At 34.6% G+C, this 15,246-nt stretch overlaps 1 protein-coding gene across 1 annotated transcript; it reads right to left on the bottom strand.

Moving 5' to 3' along the window:
- Positions 1 to 1,854: 1,854 nt before the first annotated feature.
- Positions 1,855 to 15,028, bottom strand: LOC121369079 (ruvB-like 1). Its single transcript, XM_041493918.1, has 10 exons — positions 14,834 to 15,028; positions 12,864 to 12,950; positions 11,970 to 12,186; positions 11,230 to 11,387; positions 10,131 to 10,280; positions 9,241 to 9,304; positions 6,720 to 6,918; positions 4,289 to 4,391; positions 3,477 to 3,568; positions 1,855 to 2,826 (listed from the first exon to the last, which is right to left on the bottom strand). The coding sequence occupies exons 1-10, from the start codon at positions 14,972 to 14,974 to the stop codon at positions 2,667 to 2,669; spliced, it is 1,371 nt and encodes a 456-aa protein (XP_041349852.1). The 5' UTR covers positions 14,975 to 15,028; the 3' UTR covers positions 1,855 to 2,666.
- Positions 15,029 to 15,246: the final 218 nt, after the last annotated feature.

Below are 15,246 nucleotides of genomic sequence, written 5' to 3'. Positions count from 1 at the left end.
GGTTTCCTCTAAAAAAAAACTGTGTCAGAATGACCATATGTTTGATGTCCAATATCCGATGATAAGATAAAAAATCAATGTGCTCTAGTGGCGTCGTTAAATAAAACAAACAAACTTTACTATCGAGAGGGTCATACTACTACTAATTATTTTAGGGAGTGCTCTACCATGTAAAAAATCAACATGAGGACCACAAATGTTTCAGTTAGCAGCCCTTGTGCCCAAGCACTGCCTTGTGTTGCTGTTGTACAAGTGACAATATATCACTTGGGACAGTTATCAGTTAGTACTACATATAACAAGTAATTTCAAACCAATAGGTTAATTAAATACTAGAGGTCAACCTATTAGGGCCTCCACAAGTTCAAAATATTGGACTCTGAGTACTCGAGGATCAGACACGAGTACCCGAAACTTACTACTAAATGATAATGAAACTAAAGAATAAAGTATATGCATCTTAATTTCAATGCAGAACACGAATCCGAAATCATGCTATGGAATTGCATTTAAAAACCGGTTGATGCATGCAGTATTGTGACAAATGGACGGCCAGATTGAAAAAGAGAAACTAGTGCATGATCATATAATTATTGGGCAACTTGTATTACTGGTTAGTTACTGCTGAAGTTAATGCTCTACATTGTTTGACTTGTACGGGTACTGGAGTCCTGTGAACGGACTAGACTGGACCCGTGCCTGAATACTTGAGTACTCGTGGAGACCCTAGAACCTACCATACGTGTAATCATCAAAGAAAGAGTTGAAAAAGCATATCAGGATTTTGTAGCCTTTTTATTTTATTTTATGAGGAACCATTTCCTAAACTGGACTACATCAAGCTGATACTACATGTAACGACACAATGAAAGGTGGTGTGATGCCTGAAGAGTATGACATGAATGTACTTTAATATTAAAATTGAATTTCTATTTTGGAAAAGTGTCCTTCACTTTACAATTTTGACCCAAATTAATTTCCAACATGAAGCATTCCACTGGTTAACTCTGAATTGTGATGAACAATTGTTACTATTTTTTTTTTTTTCCTACAACCCCCCCCACCTCCAACCAAATTCAATATGAATGAAGTACAGTTTTCTTTTTCTCCAAACGGCACTTGCACCAATAGTTTATTTTCTTTAATGACACCACTAGAGGACGTTGATTTATTAATCATCGGCTATTGGATATCAAACATCTGGTAATTTTGATATCATAGTCTTAAACTCACTACATTTTTCCATTAGTAGCAAGGGATGTTTTATTTGCACCATACCTCAGAAAAGAATGCACATACCACAGCCTTTGATATACCAATCATGGTGCACTGGCTGGAGCACTTGTACTACAAAAGTGTGTTATTTTTGTTTTGACAAAAATATAATGAGCATGAACAAAATATGAAAATCTTGAAAAGTAAAGGGTTGTTATGAACTTTCTATCGAAAAAAAAACCCAGGACAGTTGGTGTGCAGGAATTCTGAGGTTTGTATTGCAGTAAAGGACAGTCAAGATCCATGTCTTAAGGTTTTCTTCAATTCACAAAAGTATTTTTCACAAAGTATCACCGTTCTAAGACAGTTTACCCTGAAACTGTATGAGCCCGTATACCACAATGGCGACATACAATATACGGTACTACAAACATGCATACCAAAACTTTACTTTATAATGGGTTCTGAAAAAACACTACTCCACTCATCACAATATAATAATTTCAGGAATGATCTCGTGCACACAAAATACACATACTACATTCTACACTAAACCAAGGAAAGTGGATAAAAATCCTTTGTGTCTGTACAAATATAAATTTTAGTAGATCTGTTAAAAAAAAAAATTAACAACAAAGCTTTCTTGAGAAAATAGTTTAATGACAATGTTCTTGATAAACTGAACAGCATGAGAATGATACAAAGGCAGTAATGCTGGTAATAAAGATTGCAATGATTCAGTACTTAAAATGTGAGGCATTTTTAAAAAGAGCTGGTTTCAGAATGGTAAAAATCTGTTTCTGTATTATCAGTTTTTATATATCGGTTTCAATGAAGTCCAAAATTTAAAAATATTTCTTAAGAATAGAGAGAGGTAGTTGTCCAATTAATCTTTAGAATACTGGGCCCGTATTTTCGAAGCTATCGTAAAACCATTGTAGAATATGACGTCACTACAGCACACACCATAGTGATGTCGTAGCTGACAATGGTTTTACCATTTCGTAGTGCTAAGATAGCTTCGAATATATGGACCCTGGAATGAACAAACAATTAACATACATACTGCATAACTCAGATTTTTTGTTACTTTAAATCTGAAAATATCAAATAATTCTGAATAGTGCCCGTTATAGTTAAAATGAAAAATTCACTTGACAAAGGTGAATATTTCACACCTAATCCAAAATGAAAGGAAGTTCCATCTTGACCAAAAACATTCACAATCTACAGTCAAATTAATCCAGCAGTCTAAAGATAACACAAAATTATTCATTCCTAAATTTTCGTCATAATTATGTTACCCATCAAACAAACTGTCGCAGCATGCTTTCTCAAATATATTTATAAAATAATTAAATTATGTATACAACTGAGAAAACACCAGTATTGTATATTTATGTAAGAAGTCAACAGATCTGTACACTATAATGAACATGTGTCTCCAATGTCTATTTCATGTATTTGTCTTCGTGAGCTGCTAAAATTTTGGCAGATGATTTTGCATCAAAAAACAACTTGCTAATTTCCTCGACTTCGTCTTTTCCAATGACAGATTTCCCATTAATTTTCGCTAGAATATTAGAGGGTGTCAATAACTGGACACTGTACCTGAAAAAAATAAAACATTTGCAATCTCAAAAAGAGCTTAACAAGTTTAAATGGATTTAACACAGCAAAAACCTATTCAAATGATGTACAAAATGTATGCATTCATTTATTTTAAGGAGGCCACCTCTTTTAATCTGAAATCAACCCATAGCACCTTTTACAATAAACATGGATAATTAATCAGTTATGTCTTACCAATGTACCATTATTTGTAGTGAAAAACCCCATTGTCTAACAGAAACTGCACTAAAAACAAAATTATGCAAGGGAAATAATCTAAATAAAATGCATGCTCATAAAAATTTCAAATATGGCAAGTGGTACAATCGGTATGGTATATCTTGATTCCAAATCTAGACACTGTTGAAAATATAGTAATTAATGTAATGTAACAAATAAAATTTAACAACTGAATGCTTCACTTCATAACTAACTTAATTATTTGTTAATAAAACAATCTTGTACACCCCTTTAATACCGATACTGTTGAAAGAATGACGCCAGTAATCCAGTTTAAACAATAGCTATATATGCACAGATAAAAAGCCAAACTCCATTCACATATATGGTTTAAACCTTTAAGTTTCTCAAATCGTATTCTCCACATAAGACTATCTTAAGTGTGATAAGAACTTTTGTTGTCAATTTACCTCAGTGTTGATTTCACACCAATCTGTCCAAGATGTTGTAGTGCATCCTCATCAATTTGTATTGATTCTGTCTGAGAACGTATGTTTATAATCTGAAATTAAAGAAATTAAGGTGTTATGGCAGCTAAGCACTGAATCATTAGCATACACTTCTGTTTCACACATATAATACCGGAGAAGTTAAGAGTTACTGTCACAAAAGACACTATTACAGAAAATATGTATGGAGTCTCCTACCGGTTCGCATTATTGTGACATCAATAATAGGAGGTGAAGAGTGCATATGTGGGCAAGTTAGTAGAAAATGATAAAATGCTGGTAATTATTATCCGTTACTTGTGATTTAACCTTCACGGTAGTGCATTTGCAGGGCTAGCTCTGCCATTCGCCAATTGCAAATTTTAAGAACAATTGGCAAATTTTATTTTAATTTGGCCCCCCAAAAAAAGAGTGTAATGATTGGTATTTTGTTGCAAAATAGCTATAGGTTCTACAACAATGAACATGTATACTGGTGAATTTCTTGCTATTCTGTACACTCCAGTGGTAAAAAATACTAACCACCGGGGTACGGGAAATATGAATGGGTGAATCCACTGTGTGCAGTATACAACATATCAGCTTTAAGTGAAGAGGGTCTGGCTACTGCCACAAAAACCACTATTTCAGAAAAGTGGTATGGAATCTCCTAGCTGTATTTGTACATTTCCATATCAAATGCAGGGGTAAAAACATTCACAGCAAAATTTCTGAACACTTAGTGATATTGTGTAGCGGACATGGTTCTGATATGCCAATAAGTTAATACAAACCTGGACCATTTCTTCCTGTGAGTATGGCAGAGTTCTCACAATCATCACCCGGTCCAGCAGATCTAGGGGCATACCGTGTGGAGCTACAATATCATCAGTTCCCCTGGAGAAAAACATATACTTAACTGTCAAACGTTTTATAGAATTAAACATGTCAAAGAAAGGAATGTAAAAGAACATACCGTATATCTTCGCCCAAAAATTATTTTATAACTTGGGGAGTCGACTTATAAGAGGGTAAAAAAATTTCACCTAAAAATATTACTGTTTTGGGGATTATTTTACAAGTTTTATTGTTGAAGTATGCCATGTATTTATACTCAAATATGTTAATTTGACATTTATTTTTTATAACCTTTTTTTTTTGGCATTAGAACGGTTTTGGTTATGCGAAAAGGCGTACGATCTCACTCACATGCCAAGACAACAGTCCACTTAGTTAAATTAACAGTCATCACTAATAGTAAAAATGTAAACAATACTAACTACCTGTTGCCTGAGTTTATTTTGAAATCTGGTCACTGGCATTAATGGTTGTTCAAACAATGTTTTGGCGGTGATTAACTTCATGAATATTACTGAGCTTTCCCTTAAAATAGACTGATCTCTGCAGTTCACTATCTAGAGCAATAGGGACACACATCATTTGGTACAAAAACCAGTATACTTTCCAGAGTTATCCTCCTTACATGTATTAATATGGCGGCAAAACGTGATACTTTCAGTTTTATTATAGTGATCTGTTGTCAGTGTTTATAAATAAAGTTGTTGTCTGTGCACAAAATCATCTGTACAGTACTATACAGTAACAGTCAAACAACTTTCAGTCTCTACTAAGGGAATATTTCGTTTTGATGCTATGTAATAATGATAGTTTGATTGGAATAGTCTGATTATATTGCGATGTACAAAACGTGAAAACCGAAGTTTGTAAAATAATTTGCTTTTGTTCAAATATTATTGTTCTCATGTGCTGAAAATAAGAAATATTTCAATATTTATAAGTAGTTTTTCATGGGTCGACTTATAAACGGGTCAATAAAAAAATAAGTTTTCAGGGCTTGAAATTAGGGACTCGACTTATAGCCGAGACCGACTTACAGGCGAAGATATACGGTATGTTTTATTTAATGACACACATTTTTCAATTATAGTTTTATGTCGTGAGACATATAGTTAAAGACCACAAAGATAATGAGAGAGGAAACTTGCTGGTGCCATGTATTGGGCTCTTTTTATTTAGCAGCAAGGGGACTTTTATATGCAACATCCCACAGACAGGATAATACATACCACGATCTTTGTTAGACTAGGTGAAATGAGAAATAGACCAATGATCCAAGATGGACTGCAGACCTGACGAGTGCTTAACCATTGGGCTACGTCCTACCACAACAAAATATAAACAAGTGACTATTATTAGAGATTACTTTAAAATTGCCATTACACAGTAGTTTTAACCTGTATATAGAGATTATGTCAATATAATGGAATCCAGAATTTCACATTTAAAAGACATGGCACCTGCATAGCAGGTTATTTCCACCACTCAAATGTCCAGACACAGCCCTTCTTTACTTACAACGTGCCCTACACAATTCAATTCATGAATAATATCTATAACCTAATAACATAATAATGGTTCTGTACAGCCTTGAAAATGTAAAGTTTGTTTTTATTAAATGACACCACTAGAGCACACCAATTTATTAATCATCAGCTATTGGATGTCAAACATTTGGTAATTCTGACATATAGTCATTTGTTCATCAGTAGCAAAGGATAGTTTAAATGTACCATCCCACAGACAGGATGGCACATACCACAGCCTTTGATATACCAGTCGTGGTGCACTGGCTGGAATGAAAAATAGCCCAATTAGCCCACAGATGGATTGATCCTCGACTACTTTACCACTGGGCTACTTCCTGCCCACCCCATTACAGCCATAAATGGGTGACTTACTTTTATTACACAATTTCTTGTCATACATGGGTGACTTACTTTTATTACACACTTTCTTGTCATACATGGGTGACTTACTTTTATTACACAATTTCTTGTCATACATGGGTGACTTACTTTTATTACACACTTTCTCGTCATACATGGGTGACTTACTTTTATTACACAATTTCTTGTCATACATGGGTGACTTACTTTTATTACACAATTTCTTGTCATACATGGGTGACTTACTTTTATTACACAATTTCTTGTCATACATGGGTGACTTACTTTTATTACACACTTTCTTGTCATACATGGGTGACTTACTTTTATTACACAATTTCTTGTCATACATGGGTGACTTACTTTTATTACACACTTTCTTGTCATACATGGGTCACTTACTTTTATTACACACTTTCTTGTCATACATGGGTCACTTACTTAAACATTTCTCTGTTTATTATATAGAGGTCCTTACTTTATTATACACTTCCCTCTGTTTGTGGCGAAGATAACAATAGGTGCTATGGTTGACTCCAAGGCTCGGTGTAGGTACGTAAAACACTCAATGTCCAGCATGTGCACCTCGTCGATAAACAACACACCCGGCACGAGTTCAGCAATACCCTGATCTATGTACTTATTCACCACTTTGTTGATCTCCTTTCTTAATTTATCTGAAAATACAAATGAAAAGTTAAAGTTTGTTTTGTTTAATGACACCACTGGAGCACATTGAAGGAAGGAAATGTTTTATTTAAGGATGCACTCAACACATTTTATTTATGGAGCACAATGATTAATAAATCATTGGCTATTGGATGTCAAACATTTCATAATTCTGACTTGTAGTCATCAGAGGAAACTCGCTACATTTTTCCTAATGCAGCAAGGGATCTTTTATATGCACTTTCCCACAGACAGGAAAGCACATACCATGCCCTTTGTCCAGTTGTGGTGCACTGGATGGAACGAGAAAAAACCCCAATCAGTTCAATGGATCCACCGAGGTGGTTTGATCCTGTGACGCAAGCACCTCATGCGAGCACTCAACCGAAAAGAAATAAGTTTAACCACCAACTGACTGACTGACTGAAAGAAGTAGTATTTAACAATACCCCAGAATAAAATATATATCAGCTACTGGGTGTTAGACAAAGATAATATTTTAGCACATTGTTTAAAGGTATACTACATAATATGGCAAATTGACACATGGTGTGAAGAATGAGAAAAAACCCTGCTTTGAACACACCATGTTTATTCTAATGACAATAGCAGCAAAGAATTGTTTGTATATACATTTCCACAAACAGAATAGAACATACCATAACATTTTTTATTACATACCCATTAAATCTTACTATATAAATACAGCTCTGAATACAAGAATTGAATACAACTTTCCGTATTCAACTCAACTGCCGGAACTATACCGTATTCAACGCTACTATTTATAGCACATGGTTACCGGGAATGCCCTTCGCGATATGTAAACAAAGTTTGTGCTTCGTTTGTTTAAAATGTTATTTTGTGGAAAATTTGAACTGAAAACAGACGAAAACGGTGACAAATATTTACAATTTAATGAGCGCGATACCAAAACTTGAGATGGGAACACAACTACCAACGAGCTTTTAATCCACGATAGTTACGGTCGACGACAGTTACTTTTTGGACCCTTGTTTTGGCTTCGTTACATCGTACGCAATTCTTATTCTTTTTCAATAAATAAAACATCTCCAAACGTAATTTTGTGATATGATATATTTGACAAAAGGTACGTTTTATTTCTTTCATCTTTCAAAACTTCAAATTAATATTTTGTCCAGAATTATGAAAAATAAAAAAACAGTACCGACCTGTAAACAGCGTTGTCTGCTTGTTATAGGAATTTGACAGGGGTCAAGGTTAGTAGACTAGTTTTTATTTTAATGTGGCGCAGCATTGTAATAATACAGCTAATTTTTAATTTAAATGACGTCAGTATTCCAATGACGTCACTTTGCATATCCTTACAATATCCTTACATGACGTTTCCTTTTTGAAAAAATTCCAATATGAAATTGCTATTGAATTTTTTCTTTTTTTTTCTTAACATTATTAATGCACCTGGATGTCTTTGAACAAAATCTTGTGATTAAAAAATTGCACCTTTTACGAAATATGGATTTCTAGTGAAATTACGGTAAGATAGGCCTATGCTATATTTATTGTGAACGAAGCCAAAACAAGGGTGCGAAAAGTGACTGTCGTCGACTTTAGCAACAATGTGGTCTCCTCACGTAGAAAACTTGAACCGGATTATTCAGTGGAGTGATGATTTATGGAGGCACATTTAATATAAACTTAAACTTTTCAGCAACGAATAATTCCATGAACATCAATAAAAGTAAACAAACCGATGACGACTCAGACACGTATTACGAGCAAATTAAATATTATATTGTTAGTGAATTTTAGCTATTACATTGTCTTTAAAAGGCATTTCAAACACTATCATTAAAATTATAGGTAACTTTTCACTCGTTCTTTCTTATTTCTGTTTATTGTTTAAATAGAACTATATTCCTATGTGTAATAATTGGTGGTTCTTCGGTCCGCGTAGTAACACAGCTGACCTAGTTGTGTAAATTTAGAAATCCCCGTCATTAGCTAGCTGTGTTACAATTTCTAAATTATTATTTGGAAACAAAAAATCCAATTTAGGGTATGTAATAAATACAAAACTACATATATGTGGTTTTCTGATTTCTTTATTCCACTCGTGTATTTCCTGCCGGAAACCCCTCTGCGGCATCGGGGTTTCCTGCAGGAAATACACTCGTGGAATACAGAAATCAGAAAACCACATATATGTAGTTTTGTCTATATATACCAGTACTGATTTTTTCACTTGGGACTCTTGAAATAACCCAATAGTTCCTCTGTTCGGGAATTATTGGCAAAAACTTTCAGGTTTGTTTTACTAAGAGATTGAAAAATAACAGATAATGCACCTGTAATTTCTGTTTTCTTTGGCTTCATCAGCTGACCCATCATTGACATGATATCTTGGCCTCCCTGAAATCAAAGTTCAGGAAATAAATTGAATTGAAAAATAAATATAACATCAAAGAGCCATAAAAATCTTAACTGTTAAAATTACATAAAATAATAATTTTTATAATGAATACTAAACCCAAAAGCAAAAGAAAGATTGAATACAGGAATGACAGTATAAATAAAGCTATAGACTAAATATTCACATATGTATAACAAAAATACACCACTTAACATACCACACAATAATGTTAGTGACATCACACATAAAATGTTTAACTTGAACCTCAAAAGGGGAGACAACTATCCTGCAGCCAAAGCATACACCATGAAATGATTGTTTTAGGTTTTTTGTTTAACAACACCACTAGAGCACATTGATTAATTAATCATCAGCTATTGGATGTCAAATATTTGGTAATTCTGACTCGAAGTCATCAGAGGAAACTTGCTACATTTTTCCTAATGCAGTAAGGAATCTTTTATATGCACTTTCCCACAAAAAGGAAAGTACATACCACGGCCTTTGACCAGTTGTGGTGCACTGGACGGAATGAGAAAAATCAAATCAGTTGAATGGATCCACTGAGGTGGTTAGATCCCGCGACGCAAGCACCTCAAGCAAGCACTCAACTGACTGAGCTAAATCCCACCCAAACCATGAAATGAAACATGGGATACGAGCTAGTGATTTTAAGTATTATATTCTGGGTATACACACAGCTATTTTCAAAATCATACTATCGGATTTTTAAAACAAAATATTGTGCAATCATCTGCCTTTTGTTTGACAAAATCATATGACTGATAGTGACACACCGTTGCATCAGAGACGATACCGCCATACCTGTGGTTTTGCGTTTGCCATGTCGAGGTCATGAAGAGACACGTCCTGAATGACCTCCTTCTTCTTGTGAACATCACCCTTAGGCAGGGGAACATACTCCTCTGCTTCCAGGTCAAACTCAGTAGCATAGTTATCAGACCTTCCTTGTCTCTGAAAACACAAGCAAACAAAATACACATTTAGAAAAAGATGTTTGGCTAAGTATGTCATCCTCTTCCTATCTCTATGTATCTCTCTAACTCTCTCTCTCTTTCTCTACCAAATAAAATCCCATAGGCAACCAAGTTAACGTTTTTGTTTAAAAACACCATATGCAATATATCAACCAAACTATGACCCATAAATATCAGTACTACAACTTTACCTCAAAATATTAACTGAAGAAAATTATACCTTTCATGACTCATTTTCAGTATAACCAGATGTTGTTACAACACCCCTAGTTTTGCATAAAATTTGAGTACTTTTGTTTACAGGTACCCTATACATGTTCCAAGCACAAGGCTACTTGACACAGTGGTACTATATGAAATAAAATTGCATACATTTTAGCCCAGATGAAACTAATTTCTTTTACAACCAACAAACTCACATTTATAACCAATCACAGGACTTGCGATGTTAACTTCTCTATCAAACGTTCGGTGCACCTCGAACTTTGACCCAGCTGGAAGTTATTTGGTTTAGTGCTACCTCCATCCATCATTTTCACTCTCAAAATTACACATAGCTAATCTGTTGAAACCCAACCTCTTTTCTCTTATTTTAAGATCTTAAACTAACAGCAAACATCTTGACAAATTTAGTGACTGTATAACAAACAAATAAGGTCAACCTTTTTTGTTTTGGTCAATGACTTTTATTCCTTATCTAAATACCAATCATCAAAATTATTCACAACTAGTATTGAAAATAACTCAAAATATTTGTGAAAAAGTTATGATAAGAATCAAATTATTTATGTTTTTTTTGTCAACTATGATGGTTTTTTGTTAATTATAAAGCAAATATTTTGGGGTGGAAAACACAGTCACAAAAACAAATCATATAAAAATTGGCATTGCTTATTTGACATAAATAACAGAAAGAAACTGCCCACCTTAACAGCTCCACTGTTAGCTTCAATGTAGATAACATCCCCAAGCTCCACCTTTTCCTTCTGTAAACTTTCATAGATAGACGGATCCAGCTTCAACTGTTTTGTACCTTTTGCCGTTTTCAGACCAATAATCACATGACTGACCGTCTTTCCATAACCTAACATGTAAGACAATAGTAGCAATTTATATGAACACAGCAACCAGTACATCCAGTGTAGCATAAACTCTATTAACTTGCCTCTATCCAATTAAGGTGCAGGCAAGTCTCTCCCACACCCAATCTCTGGCATGGCCAGTGGTTGAGTGTGGAACAAGTACATCCAGTAGACCTCCAAATAAGCTATGAAATAATTTGTAAAATTAAATTGTAAAAATATTTTGGTTAAAAACAAAACAATAACAAACAAAGAATGAACATTAATTAAACAAAGCCAGATTAAAAATATAAAAAAAAAAAAAAAAAATCTTTATTATCCCCAGAAAATAGGTCATATCAGGGTTGAGGAGCCCTGAATCATCACCTTACAATATTCTTCCTTTATAAATCTCATCAACACTTGGAATAGAAAAAATGTAAATAATTTAAGCCCATATTATATAACTGCTGATACAATTTTCAGCTCACTAACACTTTTCAATAAAAATAATTCTAAAGGGTCAATAATAAACTTCAATAAAAAAATGAAAAGAAATTCCAATGAAAAACAACAACAGTATAGTATTATGCAAACATACATACCACCCATGGGATTTTCTGTCTCTACCGGGGTTAGTTCAGTTACTTCTCCCTCGTAAACCTCTTTAGTTTCTTTTATTCTCAGACCTATTGCTCTCCTGAAGTTCTCCATAAGTACTTCTGTCTTTTTAATTTCAGTCGAGTAAACCTCACTTCCAACCATGGGACAAAATGGAACCTTAGATCCCAATTCCTGGGCAATAGCCAATGCAATAGCAGTCTTGAAAATAGAAAAAAAGAACATGAAGCATTATTTACAAGTTCACAAAATCACGTAATTCATTAACAAAGTTCACTAACTTACATATATGTACAAAAGTTAGCAGATTTCAGATATTCAGAACCTGCCTCGGTGGTGTTGTGGTTAAGCCATCAGAGATGAGGCTGGTAGGTACAGGGTTTGCACCCCGGTACCGGCTCCCACCCAAAGCGAGTTTTAACGACTCAGTGGGTAGTCTAAGACCATTACACCCTTTTCTCTCTCACTAACAACTAACCCACTGTCCTGGACAGACAGTCCAGATAGCTGAGGTGTATGCCCAAGACAGCGTGCTTGAACCGTTATTGGATATAAGCATGAAAATAAGTTGAAATGAATGAAGATATTCAGTACTGCAATGTATACTTTAGTAAGATTAAGAGTACACTGATTAAATTATGATAGTATATTACATGTATTATATTGTAATTACCATTTGTTACTGCATTGCCCTCTCAATTTTTCACTTTGACAAGATATAATGAAGAACCATACAAACAATACCAATAATGAACAACTTTTCAGTAAAGATAATTAATATGAACAATTTTAAGCGAACACCTTCAAGTACAAAGACACTATAATTTAATTCACAAACTGCAAATAAGACAGCAGTTTATTCATGAGCAAATACGTACCTTGCCTGTTCCTGGAGGTCCCGCCAGCAACATGGCTCGACCAGCCATTTTCTTTGATCTGATAAGCTCCACAACTACACCCGCAGCCTAAAAAAATAGTGACTATGGAATGAATCTGTAACAGTAAAGCAATATATAAACTTCAGTTCAATAGCTGAAGTCTAAAAAACACTTCATCTCAAGTGCCTAAGTTCAAGGACCATAATTCTGTGGGGACAAAATGCATAAATTGCCATAGAATTCAATCTTAATCTGTAACAGTACATGATAAAGCTATACACAATATTTCACTTCAATATCTTCACTGCAAAAAAAAAAAAATCTGGAAAACTATATGTGGGAAGATAAGCAGACAGATGGACAATTGGATAGAGATGAACCTATAGTGCCTTCCAGGTGGACCGGTAGGGGACTAATTAATTCAGTGTCACCGTAATGCCTATGGCATGGAAAATGACACATTATAATTTAAACAAATTACATGTACATGTATACTTGACAGGTGTTAAAGAGATGAAAGATTACAGATTTAAATTTAGGCTAGGGTATGGTAAGAGGTGGGCGAGACATAGCCCCATGGTAAAGCACTCGCTTGGTGCGTGGTTAGTGTGGGATCAATCCCTGTCGGTGTGCCCACTGAGCTATTTCTCGTCCCAACTAGTACACCACGACTGGTATACCAATGGCTATGGTATGTGCTATCCTGTCTATGGGATGGTGATCCCTTGCAACTTGCTACTAATGAAAAAAGGTTGCAGGTTTCCTCTCTAAAAATCCAATAGCTGATGATTAATACATGTAAATCAATGTCCTCTAGTGCTGTCGTTAAACAAAACAAACTTTATTTATTGGTAAGAGGTGTCTGAACTGGCTCAGGGCTAGCTCTGGCACTCGCCAAATTCGCCAAATGCGAATTTTAAAAACAATTAGCAAATTTTAATTTAATTTGGTGAAATAGGTTTATGTAATAATTGATATTTTGTTACAATATTACTTGGCTTCTGCAATTTTTAAGTTTAATTGATAATTTGGCGAAATTTTCTGCTGACCCACAGCTAGCCCTGTGGCTTTTATTATTATAATTTATTATGTTTTGACGTCAGCAAAAAACGGAGGTATGCACTACCCTGGATCCATGCCTGTTTCAAAAAAAGGCAAGACCCCCAAGCTAGTTACAAGTGTATATACATGTACATGTATGTATGTTCCAGTGTGAACTATGATTATTACACAGTTATATTAAGAGTAAGATTTATTTATTTTACAATTGACCACAGCTGTTAAAAATATGTCAGTCAAATGGTTCTAACTGTTAATAGGTGACTACATACATTTATTTTTCATGGGACTACCAGCATACTTGTTGTGGAAAACAATCTGTGACTTCTCCAGTTTTCTGACCAAGATGGAGTTTTGCGTGGTGGGGCGGGGGTTGGGGGGTTGGGGGGGGGGGGGCTGTATAACAAGAAGAATATTTTTTGTATCAATAGTTATATATTTTCTTTGTCAAGTTTGGTTGCTATGATTACCAAAATGCATTTTATAACAATTATAAAATAACACAAACTATAAAATAACACAAACGGCAAAAGGAATTCACCAATGTGTAAATTGGGCACAAGTTCGACCCGTACCCCTTTCAATGGTTAGTTTTAGTTTTAAGGTTAGGCTTAGGGTTAGTCTTAGAGACTTTGATACAGAGAGGTATGGGTAGAACTCTTTCCCTAAACTGACCAATGTCACGCCTACTACTTTTGACAAGTTTTATGCAGTAACTTAACTTGCATGATTACTATTGTTACTGAAAACATCTCAAGGAGCTACAAAAACGTTTCTAATTATTAATAAAAACAATAAAATGTATTAACAACTTAATAAATTACAATGTAACCATGGTTATACTGCTGTAAACACATTAAATTCCTTAAATCGGAATATGGTTATCATCGGTAACACCAAATAAATCGAACCTCGCGAGCCAACTCTTGTCCAACAAGACCAGCAGCTGACTGGATAGCAAAACCATTTTCATCAAGTCCTAGTCCTTTTATGTGACTATGGGTTGCAATTCGTTGGGCTTTAGAAGTACTTTTCACTTCTTCAATCTTCATTTTCACTTGGAAGACTCGACACCTAACAGAAATCGGCACGCTTCTTAGTGGTTACAAAGTATTTTCCACCAACAAAAAGGCCACTAGATATTTCGATCCCACATTTGTTCTGTCCATGTATCAGAATAGTCGAGCCCAAAAGAACACCACGTATAACAATTGCTAAGCATTATATTTTATTTATATAATACAAATGTAATAACATGGCTCGCCCTCTCAAAACAACAACAACAAAAAACCCAACAACCCCCCCCCCAAAAAAAAAACCCCAC

This window comes from Gigantopelta aegis, chromosome 3 (genome assembly GCF_016097555.1).
Source record: "Gigantopelta aegis isolate Gae_Host chromosome 3, Gae_host_genome, whole genome shotgun sequence".
NCBI lineage: Eukaryota > Metazoa > Mollusca > Gastropoda > Neomphalida > Peltospiridae > Gigantopelta > Gigantopelta aegis.
Note: the sequence above shows the minus strand (reverse complement) of the source record. Positions and strands in the feature narration are given on the sequence as shown.